Source organism: Puntigrus tetrazona, chromosome 18 (assembly GCF_018831695.1).
Source record: "Puntigrus tetrazona isolate hp1 chromosome 18, ASM1883169v1, whole genome shotgun sequence".
Taxonomy (NCBI): domain Eukaryota; kingdom Metazoa; phylum Chordata; class Actinopteri; order Cypriniformes; family Cyprinidae; genus Puntigrus; species Puntigrus tetrazona.
This window is the reverse complement of record NC_056716.1, coordinates 12,808,222-12,829,039: the sequence shown is the minus strand read 5'-3', so window position 1 is coordinate 12,829,039 and position 20,818 is coordinate 12,808,222. Positions and strand designations below refer to the sequence as shown.

Genomic DNA, 20,818 nt, shown 5'->3' with positions numbered 1-20,818 from the left:
ATTTTTTTAGCTTAGGTTGGGCATTTAGTTTTGTGCATTTTAAATGTTATTTATAAATTTCATCTCAATCGTCACACAGAGGTGTGTGTGGTTGCAGGAGACTTCAGAAGCACATTGACTGTATGTTACAGTCTGGCTGTGGGGAGTGGACCAGTGCGGTCTGTTTGGTCTGTTTCACGTCACCCCTGTAGTGCCCAGACATGTTACAAGCTGGTTTAAAAGCGGTTCACAGATGGACAGACATTGTAAAAATTGAATTAGACTGGGATGGGATTCAAGCATTGGGTGTAAAAAGTGTCTGTGTTTTTAGGAGTGCCAGTAGTTTTGCCGCCCAGCCTGAGGTGTGGGCATCATGTTTGGGGCCTGCAGTGTTTTTTAAATTTTTTTATTTTTTTTATTTTTCCCCTCTTCTGGTTTAAAATAGAAAACGAGAGGCCACTCATACATAAGAGACAGGACCGGCGGGGTGTTTCCAAACATCAGCACTGTACTTTTGTGTGTGTGTGTGTGTGTGTGTGTGTGTGTGTGTGTGTGTGTATAATAGCAGAGGTTATACTATATTGTGAGTATAGTTAACGCTAAAACAGCCTTTTACAAAACTACTATGTCATGGCTAAATAAAATGATCAACAGCTCATTAAAATGTTATTTAATCATTTTTAAAATGATTTTGAGTACATGGATTAAACTAATTAGGTGCTGTATTCATGTCTGATTTTGTAGTAATGGTAAACTTTGAGTATTTTCATGATATATGATCCACCCTTTGCAGTAAAGGTGTTTATGGGGTAACATAAATCCTGTTTTATCCTGAGTGGAGAAACAGGGCTCTGGCTTGTTTTTATGGCAGATCTTAATCTCTCTCTGTTTAGTAGTGTAAAATAACATCAATAATTGTCTAAATTTAAATAAATAAGACCGTAATAAGTTATGTCTTTATGGTATATTAAATCGGATACAGATATAACTAATTTAAATGAGAACTTATTAATTGGCAAATTTTTGTCCTTTTTGCTTTTTTTTTATATTTTTATTCATATTATGAGAATTTTTTTTTTTTTTTACATGAATTTTTTTACATGAAACATAATTGTCTTTGTATATGTATGCATACACTACCAAAAAAAATTGGTATAATTCAGAATTATTTTTGTTTGAACAGCATATTAGATTTTATTTATTTTGAAGGCTCATTTAACACTAAGGCTACTGAAATTCAGCTCTGTATCATAAGAATACATTTTAAAATAGAAGTCAGATTTTGAATTGTACTCCAACATTACCGTTTTATCAAATTAATTGAGCCTTACATTTCCATAAAAAAATGGAGCATCAAATTTCCTCATGTCAAACTGAAACCTACTGTGCCGTCTCTGTCCTGACAGTGATTGTTAACATGCGGTTGTGTTCTGTGCCACAGGATGTAGTTGTATAGGGTGTGTTTTGCCAGGACCATGTGAAAATCACAGCAGTAACACTGAACGGACAGAGCCACAGGAAGCTTGTCTCTAGCACCGCTGCTACATTTGAAAGTGTTTCTGAACTATGAGCAAATATAAAAGGAGAAAGAGAGGAGAAACGCAACTAGCAGAGTGTGCTTTTGCTGAATGAGGTCAGCTTGGCTGGAATGAGAGCCTCATTTCCACACAAGGTCTCTGTTGTTCATGTTTGTCCACTAGTGACGCCAATTTCCAAATCTCTCTCTTCCTCATTAGCGTCCCCCTGTTTCTTTCCAGATCTCCAGCCCACTGTTTGCTTCCCCTTTCAGTTCTGAGCACAGAATTTACGTGTGTGTGAGAGAGAGTGAGCGAGCTTGTATTTTGTGTGTGTGTGTGTGTGTCTAAAGTAAATTCTCTGCCCTCAGCATATTCGGCATAAGGACACATAGCATGCTATCTCCTCATGGGTGCATTTGCTTTCGCACTGATTCTGATTCTTCTCGGGAGACTTCATCCCCTGTGTGTGTCAGTCAAAGTTTAAGTGCTTTTGAAATGGGCTGCCGCTTGCCGTCTTCCACTTACTGCTGCTGTTGCACTTAAAGATGTATTTTTTGCTTACACTGGTCATTGTTACTGGCCTTTTCTTTCTGTCTTTTCCATCACCTCTGTCCTCCTCTTTCTGATCTTCTGTCCTGTCTCTTTCCCTTCTGGCGTAAACAGGCAGCTTGCAATTCTGTATTTTCTCTCTCTTTCTCTTAGCTTATGCTTCCCTGCTCCTTCCTGTTGCAGTGTTTGGCAGCCATAACATTACAAATATGCCACAGGCTGATGTTTACAAAAATTTCAGAAAGTAGAGACGGCGCTGAGTCAGTCCACAGCCATACAAAAATCAACTATAAAATGCATGTTATTTAAATTGCATAGTAATAAAATGTAGTTATACCACTCGCATAACTTTAAAAAAAAAAAACTTTTTCATAATTTTATAAAAAAAATTAATTACAAGAATGCAATACATCTTGCTATTTAAGTAATACTTTTTTGTGCATCTAAAACTGTTTTATAGCATTTTTAATACATTAAATTATTTTAAAAATGTATACGGTATACATGTTAGGAGCGTGTGTGTGTATATATTCTATAATATTATGCAGGTTTTTTTGTTGTTGCGCTGTATAATATACAAGTGTGTGTGTGTGTGTTTTTTTTTTTTTTTTTTTTTTTTTTTTTTTGTTGTAATTTTTGGTAATATTTACGTGTGTGTGTGTGTGTGTGTGTGTGTGTGTATGCTTTTGTATTCTATATAAATCATTACTTTTTTTAATTTATAAGCACACATGCACACAAAATGTATTCATTATGTAAACAAACTTCAATTAATCGTTTGAGAGCACTAATAACACTATTTTTTTTCCCCACATTACATTTTTTTTTTTTTTTTTCGTCTTTGTGAGTATTAGAGACTGACTCCTATGAAAGAGTTTGAACTTGTCCAGGGCAAGAATGTTTCAGAAGTTTCACCTCTAAAATCTTCCCTTCTGTAGCAACACCAGCCATCAAAGTGCCACTTTTGTAATAAATGTACCGCCTTCGGTACATTTGAAACCTATTACTGTCAGACTTCAAATTGTCTGCTGTGAGTAATGTTCCCGTTATTATGTGTAATCCATTTTTGTGATAGTTTCGCGCAATAAAGGTTTATAGGGATTTAACGGAGTTATTTGTCAGTCAGCGTACTGAAGGGCTATGTTTATATACCACCGAGAAATGCATCAGCTTAATTATACAGGGCTTCATAAAGGCTTCTCTCACAATTTTACTTCCAAAATCTGACATTTCCAGGTGAAATGAGTTATTCAGCTGGGAATAAATAAAAAAATAATAAATTCAGTCTTCAGTGTGAGTTGGCTTTGACTGGATTGTGAAAAGTGTCTTGCATAACACTTGAGCATGGAGTTTGGTGGGAGAGGTTGATCCGTGTGGTTTCGGAGTGGAGCGTATCCTCAGACAGTAACCGAGTGGAAGGAATGAGGCGGGGAGGTGTGGTGGAAAGATGAAGCTGTCACGTCTGTCGTTTGGCTGTGTGGTTTACTGGGGCGTCCTTGCCCTCCTCTGGGCTGTTTTACAATGTTGTTTCTCTCTCTCCAAATGTATCCTTTTGCTTTTCCCTTCCTCTCTCTTTCCACTCTTCTCATTTTATAGACCGAATGATCCGCCCATTTGTTCGGCTGCTGTTGCACAAGTCACGTTATGGTCTTCGTCTCCCACTGCGCATAAGAACTTGCACTGATTTATAAACTAGTTACTTGAGCATTTGTGTGGAGTCAGTTTTATTCTATTTGCATTTTAAAACCGTTTTTGCTTTACATTTAATGTCTTGCAATATTTTTAATAATATGATGTCTTAGTCAGCATTAGAGACTTAATTCTCAAACAAAAAAACTTATATACACACTTATAATGTGCATAAAAGTGTTTATGTGAAGATGTCAAGCAGCGAGTTGATTCCATGTTGAGACATGCTGCTTAAAGCTCTGCATGTCTGGGCTGAGACCTGACCTCCTGTAATCTGTCTTCAGATTGCAGAAAACACAAGGTTTCAGTGTAACGCACGCCCCTATAATTGTCCTATGATTACACCAGTTTGTTCGCATTTTAGAAGCGTAATCTTTAGTTATTCCGAGTAAATCACTTTCATCACAGACGAGAAATGTTTGTGTAGGGCTTTAATGACAGGCCGGGCGTAGCTGCTTCCTGTTTCAGGAAAAGAGGAAGAACGTGGTAATGTAAACGAGTGCGTTTCCTATCTAGGAGAAGGACGAAAAAGGGAAAAGAGGAGGGAAATTTCACTCGTTTCGTAAAGGTGGGGAATTTTGTTTTTGAGCTGGTGAAACCAAGTTTTGGGCTTTTCAGTGTTTTTTTATTTTTGTTTTTATTTTTTTTTATTAATTCAAAGTCCTCTCGTATTCTCCCACTTTCTCTGACCTTTCATGGCAAGCGTGGTAGAGAAACTTGGTATCTTGGATGGTTTTTGCAGTGGTAAACGAGTAAAAATCCCAGCCATCAAGAAGCGCGTGCCGAGTTACCTGCTCTCTGGCCAGAAAATGTTTAACAGCTCTGCCGCTGCTATGAGTTGTGCAGTGAAGCAGGGATCATCAACCTCGGCCATCAGCAGGAAATGATGCGTTTAGAGGCTGTCGGACATTTTTGTTTTGTCCCCGGAGTATTTTAAACGATTCCGAGAGCCGTCAGGAAGGTCACGAGGCAGTTCGGAGGCATGACCGTGTGCTGTTGAGAACACATGGATAGGACCGACAGACTGACTCGGTGCGATCAAGCATGTATAAGCAAACAAACCAAATCAAATTTATAATCCATTTGATGGGGCGAACAGTAACCCTAGAGCACAAGGAATATGTCTTTTTAGAGATAATGAGCAAAATCCAAAGCAAATATGTTTATTCTGCCCACTCAAGATAAAATCTCTTTGAGAATAGACAGATGACATCTTTGTTGTTGTATATGAAATGAAATCACAGTACTTGTATTTGCTTTATAATACTATTGTCATTTTAAGTCTCTGGCTGACATCAGTCATTATAAAAGAGCTCCTGTGTTATGTCTAGACCCCTAAGAGAGTGTTATGACAGGTTTGATCCTGTTTGACTTTTATTGGACTATAATAAGAGTATCCATTAACTTCGTCCCTTAATCTTTCTCTCGCTGTTCTTTTTTCTCCCCAGGCATTGGCAGCAAATGCAGGTACCGGATTTGCCGTTGCAGAGCCACAGGTTGCCATGTTTTGCGGCAAGCTCAACATGCACATTAACATCCAGACTGGCCGCTGGGAGCCAGACCCTTCCGGATCCAAAACCTGTGTCGGAACCAAAGAAGGAGTGCTGCAATACTGTCAAGAGGTAAAAATAAAAACAAATGTTACGCAACATAAACGTCCATTTTAAAATTAATTTATATTCAGTCCTTGCAGGGAGTGAGCAGTAAGCCATCTGCTTGAGCATCCACTTCACAATATCATCAATTGCTGATTAAAAAGCACTTGGGGATGCATAGATGGGGTTATGTTATTGGATGACTAATATATTGGCTGGTATTTGGATTAGATTTTTTTTTTTTTTTTTTTTTTTATAATATAAAATATTAGTAAGTTTATGAACCACTTATTACAAAGGTTTTCTGTTCTGTCTTTTGTACTCTCTATTTATCAGAAAAATCCCAAAATAAGTATATTATGGTTCCCCTGAAATATTAAGTAGCATGACCTAAACCTAAATGACCAACCTAAATGATAATAAAAAATATTTTTGAGCAAAAGATGAGCTTATTAGAATCATTTCTGAAGGATCATGTGACACTGAAGAGTGGAGTAATAATGCTAAGAATTCGAGGATTTGAAAAATATTTTTATTTCCATTACTGCTTTTAACTCTCTTCATGTACTCCTTTCAGTCGCTGGTGTCTTTTGCAATATAGCTGGTACTGCTGATTTATAAAAGCAATAAGCCTCCCAACACACTGTACTCTAAAGTATCCTTTCCCACAGCTATATTAAAAAACACTATTTGGTTAAAAATGTCAACTATTGCTCTCATCTGTCATATGGCTGACTGCAAAAACAGCAATGCCTTCCCTGTACATTTTGAGATTGCTTTTCATTGATGTCCTTTTAATGCATTTCAGGAGAGAGTAACTCTTGTTAGTTCCGATACGTGAGAGGATGGTGTCTGGAGATTGTGAAGCATGGATCGCTGCTTACTGTATAGTCTCAATCTCTATCTCTCTGCTCTCCTTGCCTCTTTAGATGTATCCTGATCTGCAAATCACAAATGTGGTGGAAGCCAACCAGCCAGTCAAGATCGAGAACTGGTGCAAGAAGGACAAGAAACAGTGCAAGGGCCATGCTCACATTGTGGTCCCTTACAAGTGCTTGGGTAAGTGGTGTTTGATTGACAGCTCTGTTGTCCTTTTAAAACGGCCAATTATCCAGAATGTCCCGTGGGGTTAAAGACGCCATTGTTGAAGTGAGCTATCTGAGAAGCCAGAACAGCAGTTCAGAGTGACAGACGAAGATGTTAAAGACAGTCTCTGAAGTGCAGCTCAGGTAGTGGCTTCTCCTTTGAGATTGGCTACAGGATACAAAATATATTGCACGATACAAAGAAATGATAAAACCATGAAGTTTTGCAGCACTACTTGTTTGGGAAAAAGTACCTACAGTTTAACCAATGTTTTAATTACGGTCACATGTCTTTTTTTTTAAAAGAAAAAACTGAGTTAGAAAAGTTCAGTTAGGGCTGCTGCTTGTCACTCCTGAACACCGAAAGATGGCAATGGGGCGAAAAGCCATTACTGTGTGGAGAACTTTTATAGTTCTAAAGCAATATCCCATTTCCCCTTCCAGACAGAGGCTGTGAGGCTGGAGGAGATCTGTTGGGCTGTGTTGTTGTTTCTTTATGCTGCAGAGGCGGCTACAATACATTGCCTCTCCTCCAGGAGTTTTTCCAGCGATTGCCTTCGGCAGCTTGGTCACCCGAGTGGTTTAAACTGTCAGAGTTTGAAAACTCTTAACACATTCTCTCTTATTTGTCTGTTTTGTTAACTTTATAAGTCTCTTATTGACTAGATGTTTGCAGTGAGGTATTGGTAACGTTAAAAGCACATCGATGACCAACATCTTAAGACGCATACACACCACTGTTAAAAAGTTCAATATTTGGAGTGTTTTTATGAAAAGTCACTTATTCTCTACTAGGCAGATTTAAAATTGCAGGAAAAAGTCATATTTCAAAATTTTTCTCAATTCAAAATAACTTCCTCCTATTTGAATGTCAAAAAAGTACTTATTTTTGTGATGCAAAGCTGAATTTTCGTCATATGATGATTTGCTATTCTTGCTAGTTTTTTTAATCAATGTTAAACGGTTGTGCAGCCTAATACTTGAGAAAACTAAATTCTTTTATGTTCTTCAATAAAAAGTTCAGTTAGCAACATTTAAATTAATATTTTAATTTCACCTTAGATCAATTTGTTTATAAAAACAAACAAAACAAAAGCTGTACAACTCACTAAACCGTTTGACAGTACTTTTCTTGCTTAACGCCATAATGCACGCCGACAAATTTTTACTAAATCCTGGAAGTTTTAAGATTTTAGTGAGAAAGGAAAATTAATAAATAAAATGCATGCAATCTAGGTATCTGATCAAAAACACATTTGTGATCATGGAATGCAGGACTCTGCATATATTTTAAATACAATAAATATTGTATAATGTCTTGTATTTAAAATAAACAAAAAAAAAACTTCTATGAAATAACAGCCCTATCACAATTGCTTTTAGACCGTGTATATTATTTTTGGTGGAAAATTAAATGGCACTCGACTCCTGAAACACTGTCAGTAATGCTAATATATTCATAAATATTACAACACAGTCTTACTCAACCAGGCATGAATAACTTCCCACTGTTATTAATTTTTTAAAACAAATGATTCCAAGTCCCATATTTCCATTTTGTTCTAATCCACGTAAGAACTATACCATTTATCTCATTGCATCTCGTCAGAGGAGCTGCTGTCTGCCTGTCCGTGTCTCTTCCTCATCTCCTCCTGTGTTTGTCCCTCCCTTGTAGGAGAGGATTGAGCTGTGGCTCTTCGCGGGCTGAAAAAAGCCATTAGCGCTGCCAGCCGACTGTGAAATGGGCCGACAGTCGGAGGCTTTCCAAGATGGCTGGTTTTTGTTTGTGTGTGTGTGTGTGTGTGTGTGTGTGTGTGCTTGAGCTGACGCTGCAGCTGTTGACTCGCATCACCTGAAGTCAGCTGCCGTTTGACTGACGGGGTCGGGCGGACGACGCACTTTCAGTCCACTGCTTCCTGTGTGTCTTTCTCTTTGAATGACGGCTTGCCAATAGAGTCTCATGGTCTGGAGGAACCTAAGGCTGTTTTAGTCGGCCTATAGCAGCGCCACACTGTTCCATCAACAACTTTCTCTACTTACGAGTCGCCATGGAAACTGTTTTATTGATCTGAAGTGGAGCGTGCAAATTGGCTGAAGATAAAAACTGAAAAATGAAACTGCAGCAAAACCCTTAACAAAAGCAGATTTTTTTTTTGTTGCATAAATTACTGCGTTGCTTTGTAGTAGCTTTGACGCGTTTTGTTTTTTTGTTGCTACAGCCGTATTACTGTCCATCTCTGTAACGGCACATTTCTCTTGAGTTTGATCATGTCTGAGAAACGAATTGTTGGACTATTTTATGGACTGATGTTTAATGCATGGTCATAACCTTATCCAAAATATGAAAAGTATCGATGTGAGCCCTGGTGAGTGGCGCTGAAATGGGGGTGTTTCGGTTGGTGGTGATTTCTGCTGCAAAGCAGTCAAGGACTAGGTGTATTCTGTCTAAAAAAGCGTCCCGTGGTGTTTGAGATTTTCTTATTTTCGGCGCATTTGTAACCTTGAATTGAAGTCGGTAGATCAACGAGACTCGCTCGTGTTCGGGCTCACCTCGTCTTCTCACCTCTCTGCTTCCTCTGGGGTTTAACCGCTGTTATTAATGAGGAGGTTTCATTGTGATTCAGCAACATTCTGGCCTCTGGAGTTTAATTAGGCAGAGTGATTTGTTTTGGTGGTGTAATGCAGTGAAATGGGCGGCTCGTCTGTGTCTCCGTCTCTCATTGCAGTGTAAACCGCAGAGAAATCAGCAAATATGCTTGGGCTTGATCTTTGAGGATTATGCAGTATCGTAGCTTGCACTTCCAAGCAGTTGCATTCCTTTTATTAAAGAAAAAATCTGCAAAATACTACTTTAAATCATCGTTGTTTGCGCTCGTACTCATGTAATTTCAAAACCGTATGACATAAGAAGAGGAAATGTACATGCTGCAATTTTCTATACAGTGGAAGCACAGTGATCAGACAGCCAAGCTCTTAAAAGGACTAAAAGTATGAAATATATATGTAGTTCTTACTTGTAGGCCATACAATAGTTTTGTTAGTTTTTGTAAGCTGGAGTTGGTTATTGGATCACACTAGTCTCAGTTGCATTTACTTTAAAGTTGATGTATAAAACTATGAGAAAGATGGAAAAAAGCATAAACATTGCAAACTTTTTTTTTTTCCCCTTACAGTACAAATCCAGTAAAATCCATTCCAGCAAAAATGTTCCTTTTTTTTTTTTTTTTTTTTTTTAAAACAGTTCAGAGGTCATCACTTTTTATGCTTGGATTTAATTTAGAAATTCAATTCAAATAAACATTAACGTAACGTACTAAAGCATGTTTCTTCATCAGATACGTACAGATTTCCTCCAGTGTTCTACAGAATTGAGAAATGGATTTTTAGTGGAGGATGAAAAATCACTCACTTGCCATTTTAAATGTTTGGAATAACGTAGGAAGGCATGTGAATGACAGAATTGATTTCTGGATTACTGTCCTATTTTTAGTCGGTCTTCCCTTGATCTTTTTGCCTTTTTAGTATCCTCAAATGAAATGGAGAGAGCTTAATACCAGGAGGTTTATATGACCGCAGTAATTACATCTGCGAGTGAATGTTAAGAGTTTTCAGAGCTATTTAGAAGCAGGGCTCATATTTGACCATTAGCTCTTTACTTTCAAACGCTGACTTGATTCGTTTTAGCTGATGTTAACTCCTAATGGGCAGTCAGCAGACGTTTTCCAGTATTTTGTTTGGGTTTGTTCAGCTGCTGACAGTTTCATCCTTTAGCCTTAATAGTCCTGAATTATACCAATACAAGGTAGTGCTGAGATAAACAGCTCTTTAGCGGTGAGGATTGTGCTAAATCAACAGCAGCTCTGCTACACAGAAACATCAGCAGTGTTCAGCTCTCCAAAGGTTACATTGGTTCATTTGATGCTGGCGTTTCTGAAAACAGACGCGGATGTGGGCAGATTCCATCCTGGCCGAAGAGTCTAGTAGATACAACCAGAGATAAAAACAGAAAGAACAGGAGGAAAATCGTTTTTAGAGAGATTATACTGCATTTAATGTGTAATAGCCATAAATCTTTGATGCAGGACTGGGACAGAGCAGAGGAGCTGGGCTATAAACTATGAAGTTGAAAGCAGCTGGCCTCAATCCTTTTGTGTTGCTGTCTTCATAGCATTTTTTTTTTCCTCCCTTTGTTTCTTTCTAACGAACTATAACACGCTTTTCCAGCTTTTGTTGGTTCATCTAAGACTTTTGATCATGTCGTCAGACTGCAGTTTGCCATCACAAGTGGAGCGCTTAGTGGAATTCATGCACAGTTGTTTAATATGAAATGGAAAATCGGGGATTACATGAGCACACAAACGAGTCATTCCACGTGCCTTGCTGATTGTTAGCATTTTAAAGCTTTGGCTTGCATTTTATCACTGTGTGTCCAAAATAAAATCAACTGTCCAAAAGTAAGCAAATTTGTCTCATCATCATCTTTCCAAGCCTGTATGCTGTTATTTGGTTCAAGTAACGTAAAACGAAAAACCTTGAAGCATCTTCTCGCAGTTGTTTTCTGTGCTTTGAACGTCATAGGCCTACTTCATTTAGCATATTTAAATGGTTTGTTCTGTTCTGCTTTTAAACACTTCAGGAGAAACATTGAAGCCTACCATCAGTGATATCAAACCTTGCGGACTGCATCAGCATCAACAAACATTTTGTGCTGATTTTTAAACAGTAGTGACCTTCAAAATTAGTGTTTGGTTCATACAAGACTTACTGCATGTATGTCTTCAAAAGACTTGGGCACACAATTAAATGTTGCTTTTTTTGTTTTTGGCATTCGGTCAATGGACGCTTGCTTGTTTGAGCAATTACTAAATATACAACAGAACATAGTGTAGTGGAACCCATTGTTTATTCACATTCCACAAATTATATCTTAAAGTAATACATTTGCAACGTGAGCCCGGAGTACTACTGTTTGTAACATGTTGTCAACTGCAACAAAATATGGTGTATACAAAATATTTTTACATTTAATGTCATATGTAGTATTATGCCGTATGATAGTAGCTGTAATAGTATTGAGGGTAATGCCGTTTCACACAGTGCATTGCATTCAATAATTGTTTAATCAAACCGAATTGACATTTTATGCTAAATTAAATTGGCTGTTTAGCCATTTTTAAATTTGAGATCATTGTAGTTAAGTGATGGCGAATTAAACAAACATGACGCTATCAGTGTAGAGTACTACATGATTTGAAAGTTGTATAATGTCTATGGTTTTGAATTTGTATTTAATGGAAACTAGTAGGTGTAATACAATGGCAACTTTTGTATATATTGTGTTTTCAGCAAGCAGTATCTTTATCTATTTCCTGGCTGTTTTGTGTGCTTGGTTGTAGAAGCAGAATACTGCACTTCTCTGCCTCGCTCTTCACATGATATCAGTGCGATACCCCGTTTATTCCAGTTGAGCAGCAGCGTGCAGTCCTACCGACGCTGTCAGAACTTATTTTCTGCTTTTTCTGCTGCAGCTGTAAAATAAATAATGTAATTGCTGAATCACCCACACACTTTTTCAGCAGAGCAGATTGCGTTGTGAACATTCCAGGTTCAATACAAGTTAAGCTTTATCGACGGCATCTGTGACATGCTGTCGATTGCCACTGAAAATAATTTTGACGCACCACTCAGCTTGTAAAAACAAGCAAAAGTTTATTACATTAACGAGCTGATAATGAAATCCTATGGGAGAAGGCATAAAATACACTTTTAAATGTAGAACGGTTACTGAAACTATATAATCGGTTTAAACAGATTCCTCCTAATCCTATTAACCTTGCAAATAAAATTGCTGGAAATTACGTTTTTTTTTTTTGTTTTTTTTCTCCCGTGATAATAAACAGCATGTTTTGGGAATATAACATTCCTCTATACAGCTCAGTAATAAGAGCAGGTATTTAGCTTTTAGCAAATTAATAGATAATAGTTAATTTATCCAGAATTTGCCAAATTTCAAGACGGACAACATTAGTCAGTTACTTTATTTTTATTCCTTCCACCTTTTCAGCCTAAAGTACATCATAGGGTCCTAGTTAGTGTTTGGCTGTAGTTGTTGGATAAGATGTGCGAGTAGTGCTGTGTGTATTGAATCATTCAGGTTTGACCCTGAGGGCCAATGGGATGAGCTTTGGCGAGAATGCATGTGTGAGTTTGTGTGGCGTGGAGAGGCTTTGGTTTGTACAACAGATGTGTACTCTGCTATTTCCAGTTTTTTTTTTTTTTTTTTTTTTCTCCAAACCCTCTCATTTTCCAAAACACTGGCCTTTTCTTGCTTTTCCCCCCGTCCGCCTTTCCTCGGCTCTCCGGATTCTGGCTGATTTGGCCCTAGGCCTGTTTTGTGGTAACGGCTAAACGAGCAGTTCGTGGACAGTCACAATCCTCTTCTATTGTGAACAGACTTCTGGTCATTAAAGGATTCAACTCTCTCTCTCTCTCGTTCAGGCTCAAAGGTTGAATTGGCCTCCCAGCTGTCCTGAAATCAGCTCTGTAATAACTCTCCTGCATATGGCACACAATCCCATGCTGGCCCATCTGATGGCATCTGAGCTTCTCAGCTGTCACTCGCTCATTCAAACACTTCCTTTCCTGTCTCATTTACACACTAATCACTGTTTAGTAAAAATAAATCAAATCAGAATAAGATGAAAAGAGGTTGCACCAAAAAAATACTTAACTATCAATTCAATTCATGTTTTTAAGTTCTATGGCTGGGCAAAAAAAGATTGTCACATTTTTGCAGCCCAAAGTCCTGCTAATTAAGTATTGAATAAAGGTTTTCTATGGTAAACATGCCAAACCTGCAACATTGGCTGAGCCAGATCAGAGCAAAGTCTCAAAACTCCCCAGAAAAGTTAAACGCCTTCAAGAAAGCAGTGAGACCTCCTGCTGTATCCGCTCTTCTCTTTCTGCTGTGAACGGTGTGGTCTGTGTGCACCAGATCTTTGTTCTGTCTCCTGGTACTGACCAGATGTCTGTTCAGATGCCACTTGCCCTATTTGTAATATGCTCATTATAGAATGCAAAAGACCATGTGTTGATGAATTATTGAGCCGTGTTGTCTTTTGCTGTCCTGAATTTGCAATTCTGTTTCGTCAGAGTGGGTGTTAGATGTTTTGCTGTTTGCGTTGTACCAGCTGCATGATATTAAAGCCACAGCTTTGCCAGTAATCTCCGTGCTGTGTGTTCTGTATGTTTTTCAGTTGGGGAATTTGTGAGCGACGTCCTACTGGTGCCAGAGAAGTGTAAATTCTTCCATAAGGAGCGTATGGACATGTGCGTGAGTCATCAGCAGTGGCATGGCGTGGCCAAAGAGGTAAGATATCGGAGTTTAGCGTCCAGTGCCACATTCAGACACTCACTGCGTTAAAACTGCATGGCAAATTAAGCAAAGATGCTACCAGCACAACAGAATAAGTCTAATATACAGCTCTGTACACCCAGCTTTTAAACCAATGAGATATGAAGAGCTTATGAGCACTATGAGTTATGTTTACATACTGTTTGCAGAATGTGTAGAATGTTAATAATTTAAACACAAAAAAGGATCATGAAAATTGCAAATTTTTTTTCTTTTGTACTGTCCTGAATAATCTATTTCACATAACAGATATTTACTTATTCTCAAGACAGAGTATCTGAATTTATAATAAGTAACTGATTTAAGTTTGCATACCCTGGAATGTTAACATATTAACGTATGGGGCATTTCCTGGGTGATTTCACAACTGTGCAGCACAACTCTGTGAGATTTTCAACCGAAAGGGAATACAAAAGATTTAGATGGACCTGCTTAGATCTGCATTACATCTGCTAACTGAAATTCTCACAAATTTTCACAAACTGAGATTTTTCGTCTTTGATGTGATTGACATCTGTGCCATTCTCCATCCTTGTTAAAATCAGTGGCTTTTAGTGTAGAATGGAGCGTGGCGCTCTTATTCTCGGTCTTTCCTGCTGAATGCTTGAGTCCTCACTTTTCACTCTGATAATTGGATAAGCCAAGCTCCTGTAATGCTGCTAATCTCTAGACTTCTACCACCTCACACACATGCACTGCTCTCTAAATCTGCTATTAAACAATACCTTTACACTTGCCCGTAGCTCATGAATACTACTCTACCTCTCTTATTTTATTAACCGTCTTTGCAGTTTCCCTGCCGTCTGTGCTGTCTTTTCTAATTTCTGGTGCGTCCACCCCCTCAGTCCTGATTCAGCTTGAAACTTCCACACTTTGTGTTTTTGTAGAGCATCTTCACAGTTTTGGCTGTGACTGTTGCATTCATTTGCAGGCTTGCGTTTCTCAAGTTTTTGCTCTTTTGAGGGATTAACTAACCCGAGCTTGCATAACTTGGGGTTGCTTATTAACTGGCAGTTGTGGGTAAGTTACTTTCAAAAAGTAATTCATTATTTAGTAATTACATCATCAATAATATTGTATTTAAATTACATTAATATTTACTGTGTGAAAAGTAATTTTATTAATCAAGAAGTAATGTAATTTTCAAATTGCTTTATAAATTTTATATAAAATCGTGAGGTAAATTATGCCTTAGTCCTCATAGCAGGTCTTGTTTCAAAAACAATAAAAATGTAATATTTTGTACCTGGGTATGGGTGTCATATAATAAGCTTGGATATGGGAAAGACCGTAGGCCTACCTCGCTTTTATTTCATATGGTTTACTTGATCAGATAATATTAATTTTCCATTTAGATTAGTTTATTTAAAAGCAGACGCTTACCTTGCAGATACGGAAAGGACCGTGCCTCACTTTCATACGGATTATATAATCGTGTAATACTTTTTTCGATTTGAATTTAAAAGTAGAGACTTCAAGCTTTCACATGGGAAAGACTGTCTTTAACAACTAGAGAATATTCCTTTTCGATTTTAGTTCATACATTTAAAAGTAGACACTTTAAGCTTTTATATAGAAATGTTTTTCATATCTATAGATATATTTCTAGATTCAACTGATTTTAGTCTTATGTTTAGTTTCTCTGTGAATGAGGAAAACGGAAAGTGAACATGCCGGAGCAAAGAGGATTAAAGACGCTGCATTCAATTATTATTATTTTTGTAGATAAAATTGATAACATTGATTTTAGGACAATTTAAATGTATTTACAGTATATGACATAAGTACTTTATATGTAACTGATTTAATTACCTAGAAATGAACTGTAATCTCTTACTTTTTTTTTTAAGAGAATAAGTAATTTAATTACAGTAGCGTGTTAAATACACCAACACTGCAAACTGATTAGTTTTCTTTCAGTAACTCTTTATAATAATCAACATTTTCAGCATGCACTACCATTAAGGTTTGACCTCGGTGCGTTTTTATGTATTGGTTTAATTTTTTGTATTTTAGGGGTGCATTTATTTATATTATTTTTTTAATTTTTCTACATTTTGTTGGGTGAAACCAAAAGATACGGTCCATAACTGAATAAATCGCAATAAAATAAAAATGTAAACTTAAGACACTAAAATTCTTTGATTGCTTGTAGGCCTGTAAAAAAACAAATAAACCGTAAACCAGGCTTTTGCCATTTCGAATGTCGGCATGAAATATACGTATGGCAACAGTTTAGCTGATTTCTAGTTGAACTAAATTTAGCATCCCAGGCGCATATTGTCAGCTACATCCTGACGAATGCATTTGCAGAACGCTGCGAACTGTGTGTACAGCGTACGGTTGAGCATGTAGAAGAGGACGCGGCCGTGTGTGTGTGTGTGTGTGTGTGTCGCACTGTGTGTCGGTACAGTAAATCACCCCGAGCTGCCGTCATTCATTCTCAGCGTGTGCGTACCGAAAGCATCTGCGTGCGCTGACTCTACTGATCCCGAGACAGACATTTAAGAGCTCTGCTGAATTTCTTCGGGCTGTTCTTGCACAGCAGACTGGCCTTTCAAAGCACATTTGCTCTAATTGAATGGGATTTCTTGACTCTCTGCGTCTCTATCTCTCTGTAGGCCTGCTCTAAGGGGGACATGGTCCTGCACAGCTATGGCATGCTGCTGCCCTGTGGCATCGATAAATTCCACGGCACTGAATACGTCTGCTGCCCGTCTACTCGTCCTGAGGAGCCCGCACCTCCTGCTTCACCCTCTAAAGAGCTTGATGATGAGGATGAAGAAGAAGATGAGGAGGTGGAGGAGCCTGTCGTCGAGGATGAGGATGATGAAGAGGATGAGGTGGTAGAGGAGAGGTAATGTGCTGCACATACACGTGATATACCATGGATGAGGACTATAAGGATAAAGAAACTTTAACTTCTGAATATGAGAGTATACACCACAGCTGCAAGGATAACGCACGGAAACAAAATATTATTCAGCTGCAAAGGTTTATTCCAGTTTTCAGATATCATGCAGAACTACATTTACATTTAGTCATTTAGCAGATGATTTTATGCGAAGCAACTTACAAATGAGAACAATGGAAGCAATCAAAATCAACAAAAGAGCAACGACAAGTGCCATAACAAGCCTAATTTAGCTTAACGCAGCACATGTAGCAAGGAATATTTTTAAATTGTATATTAAATAAAAACTAAAACTGATAGAAAAGCATTAAGCAAGCAGTTAGTAAATGAATTGAGCATAATTTACATAAACTTTTATACTTGCACTATACTTTATACTTTAATCAAAAATACTGTAAACTAAAAATTGTATTTCAGATTTAAAATGTAGTTCTTACCTGTGAAAGTAAATTTTTAACATCTTAATGTATAAATGTCTTTTCTGCTACTTCTGACAAACTCACAAATAATTCTTGAGTTTCTTCATCCTGCACTTTTGAACAGTAGTGTACATTTATAAGAGGTCAGCCAGCATATTGGTTTTGTCGATTAATCGGCGCGGATAGTTGTCTCCTGAGTTTTTTCGCTGCTGAAGTGGCTGTGATGGCTCCGTTATTATACAGCGTGAGAGCCAACATAAAGCTGTCTCTAGAGGCAAAAATCACTGAAAACACGTGCATTTGTTTTGAAAAGTGATACTGCGCATAGACGGCACTGACATTTTAGATGCACGTTTAAAACGCAGACAGCTAGAAGGTATGTACTCTTCGGTACATGTTTACATGTCAGTATTAATTTGTTGACTAACTGCTGCATTGGAGACAGAACATTATGCAGTACAGTATTAGCAGTAGTAGACGCTAGCAGTACCTCAGGCAGTTTAATTAATGTGGAAAAAATACACGTCAGTGTTTAATGTAATGATTTTTTACCATAAATTTGACCTGAGCTTGAGTGCTATTTGTCAGAGCCTGTCATTGGGGAAAAAAATGACATGCCTCTGCAGTGGTGGCAGAAAAATGATACTGGATTGGAAACGCTTGCACATCTGGCAAAGAAATTCCTGTGCCCCCTGCTATTCACTATGTCTAGTGAAGATAGATGAGCATTAACTCATTTTAATCTAAAATTTTCTTTGAATGAATTGCAGAGCAGGAGATACGGGGTTTTGTTTACAAAACCCATACCGTCGTATACCGCTCATGGTGATTCCGCGTCCATCGGCTCACTAAATGCATGAACAACGTCTCCAGAACTGCTCTGCACTTCATGAGCCTTTTACATTTTCATTCAAGTAAAACTAGCGTCACATAGAATTGTAAAGCTATTTGCGGCAACTCTCCAAAATAACTTTCAGTAGGCCTACTGCCACCACTAAAATTTGTTCAAACCAAAAAAAAAAAAAAAAACTTAAGCAATGATCAAACACCATTTTCATGTTTTGAATATTAAAAAAGTTATCGGAAAATGTGGTCCAATCTATTAATAATATTCAATATCGGTTGACCTCTATACATTAAAACTGATGTTACATTCGATTTAGTTTTTTTGTTTTTTTTACTTTATAGAATAACTGCAGTAATACAGTTAAAACAACAACAACAAAAAAATTGTATAGCGTTTTTATTTGTTTTATTTTTAGTAATCATGACACTGTGGAGGTTGAGCTGTAATTTAATCATACAGAGTAATTGCTAAGCTCTGGCTAAGGCGCCGTTTTTGTTTTGTCAATTATTTACTCATCCAAATTTTTGGCGCAGCCTCCTTAACCTCGCCCCGGCATGCTTATCAAAAGATGATGTATCCGCATGACTGTGTGCTGTCATATCTGATCACGCTTTGAGGAGTAGTAGCTGAAACATAGTGTGTGTGTGTGTGCGTATGAGTGTTTGTGTAGGATAAATTAGGTTGACCATCTGGATATTTTCGAGTGCCATGCCTTTGACCCCTGACAGCTGCTTGATTCACTTTCATAAATCATAAAACCTCCAACCTGTTCTCCTCCTCTCCCTCTGTTTTCAATGTTCTCCTTCTCTCTCATCCCACTGTGCTCCTGTCATTTTTGTCATATCTCATCCTGCTTTTTCCCTGAATTACACTAATATGTCCTTCATATGTAATTGACCTAAAAATAAACATGTTGTCATTTACTTGATTGTTTATATAATTTTATAGCACTTGTTTAATATTTACTTAACAGTTGCATGTATTATAGCACAATATTTTTTCAATTAAAGTCATTTTAGTCATTTCACTTCAACTTATAATAAACATTAGCTGAAGTTATTTGCCATGGTAACATATTAGTTAATTTTTTCCTTTTTGGTGTCTTTTTATTTAAATTTTTTTTACTTTCTTCAATGGGTTTTTAGTGATCCTGTTGCCAATGAGCCACCCACTCCAGAGGACACAGCTGAAGAGGAGGAGGAGGAGGAGGAGGAGGAGGAGGAGCAGGAGGACGACGGAGACGAGGAGGACTACCACTATGTGTATGAGGATGAAGACGATGACCGAGACAGTGAGGAAAAGGACATGAAAAAAGACAAAGCTGCCATCCCTGAGAGCCAGGATGTTGACAAAACTCTGCAGGAAGTGGAAGGTCAGTATCATACGGTTTCCTTCATTTATTTCCTCACTGCCACAGTTAACGTTCACTGTAGAGGTTTACAATTATTGACTTTTAGTTTCAGAAATAATGTAAAAAAAAAACACAAGTGCATTTTATGTTTGACATTGTCTGTGCATCCTATATAGCGCAACAGTTGGGGTCTAGAAATAATAGAAATTCCATAAAGAGAGAAAAAAAAAAAACATTATATATATATATATACATTACGGAGAATCCTGATAGATGAATGCACCAATCAGAGAAGTAGCTGCAGCCATTGAAACAAATTATAGCAGAGCTCAGCAGTGCTCACTAACTATGAAGCATGTAATCAATTAATTTCCACTACACTCTCAAACGTCGTAGGTTGTAGGTATTTGAATATTTTGCAGTAAAGTTTAATGTGTTTTACTCTAAAGACTTGTTCACACCCACCCTTTAATCCACAGTGCAACTATAACGATAAGAGGAATTATATTTTGTGAATAATGTTTGCTGATAAATGATTAATGATAAAATTGCATATAGTCAACAAGAATCCTCCCGACCAAATGAAACGAGTATGGACGCTAATATAGTTATTGTTATAGTTGCCGCCTTCAGTGCTTCCTCAATGAACATTCTAGGAGCAGAGCCTATGGAAAAATAATATATGGGAAAAATATTCCAGACCCTAGGCCGTTGAAGTCTGCGGTCACTGTTGCGCTCTATAGTTGAAGGGCATCCCTGGTGGCTGGAGGCTCTAACTGCGCCTCCCCTCCTGTGTTAGCTGTGTGTTCTCTGGAGGCGGAGACCGGCCCCTGCCGCGCCTCTATGCCTCGCTGGCACTTCGACATGCAGCAGAGGAAATGTGTGCGCTTCGTCTACGGAGGCTGTGCCGGCAACCGCAACAATTTCGACTCCGAGGAATACTGCATGGCTGTTTGTAAACGTTTGAGTAAGTCACGCTCGTCACCAAGGACTCCGCCCCCTTCTGCTCCGCCCTGCTCTTTCTCCTTCTCAGTGTTCTCTCATAATGCTATGCTAGATGTCCTAGATGTCAATTTTAAAGCATCTTTGCTTTAAAACACTTTAAAAACAAAGTTGTGTGTTGCAACTTTGGAATACAAATGATTGATTTTGATTGGATAAGGTACAAATGGACATTGTACGTTCTACAGTAATGTTATTTCCTGTATTTAGCTTACAACTGTAAACACTTTGTGGGCGAATTAACTGTTTTACTTTTGGAAGACAATACGTCATTTTAAAACGTGAAAAAGTTGTTCTAAGATTAACAGCAACATTTATTATTACAGTTATTACAGTATAATTATTACTAATTTAATCATTATCAAACTCTAAAATTACTTTGCATAATTACTAAATTACATTATTAAAATCAACAATTTTTATTATAAAATAAAAATGTATTAAATAATTATTAATT

The 20,818-nt window shown here is 37.7% G+C and overlaps 1 protein-coding gene across 6 annotated transcripts in view; it reads left to right on the top strand.

The window, feature by feature from the left end:
- aplp2 (amyloid beta (A4) precursor-like protein 2) overlaps window positions 1-20,818 on the top strand; it is a 62,064-nt gene that overhangs the window by 22,094 nt on the left and 19,152 nt on the right. For 5 of the 6 annotated variants that reach the window (XM_043264084.1, XM_043264082.1, XM_043264081.1 and 2 more), the window contains exons 2-7: window positions 5,183-5,356; window positions 6,259-6,388; window positions 13,671-13,783; window positions 16,450-16,685; window positions 19,154-19,380; window positions 20,159-20,326. In XM_043264084.1, the coding sequence (XP_043120019.1) occupies window positions 5,183-5,356; window positions 6,259-6,388; window positions 13,671-13,783; window positions 16,450-16,685; window positions 19,154-19,380; window positions 20,159-20,326 (1,048 nt within the window). The remainder of the gene's footprint in view (window positions 1-5,182; window positions 5,357-6,258; window positions 6,389-13,670; window positions 13,784-16,449; window positions 16,686-19,153; window positions 19,381-20,158; window positions 20,327-20,818) is intronic. The other variant, XM_043264086.1, reaches the window with a different exon arrangement.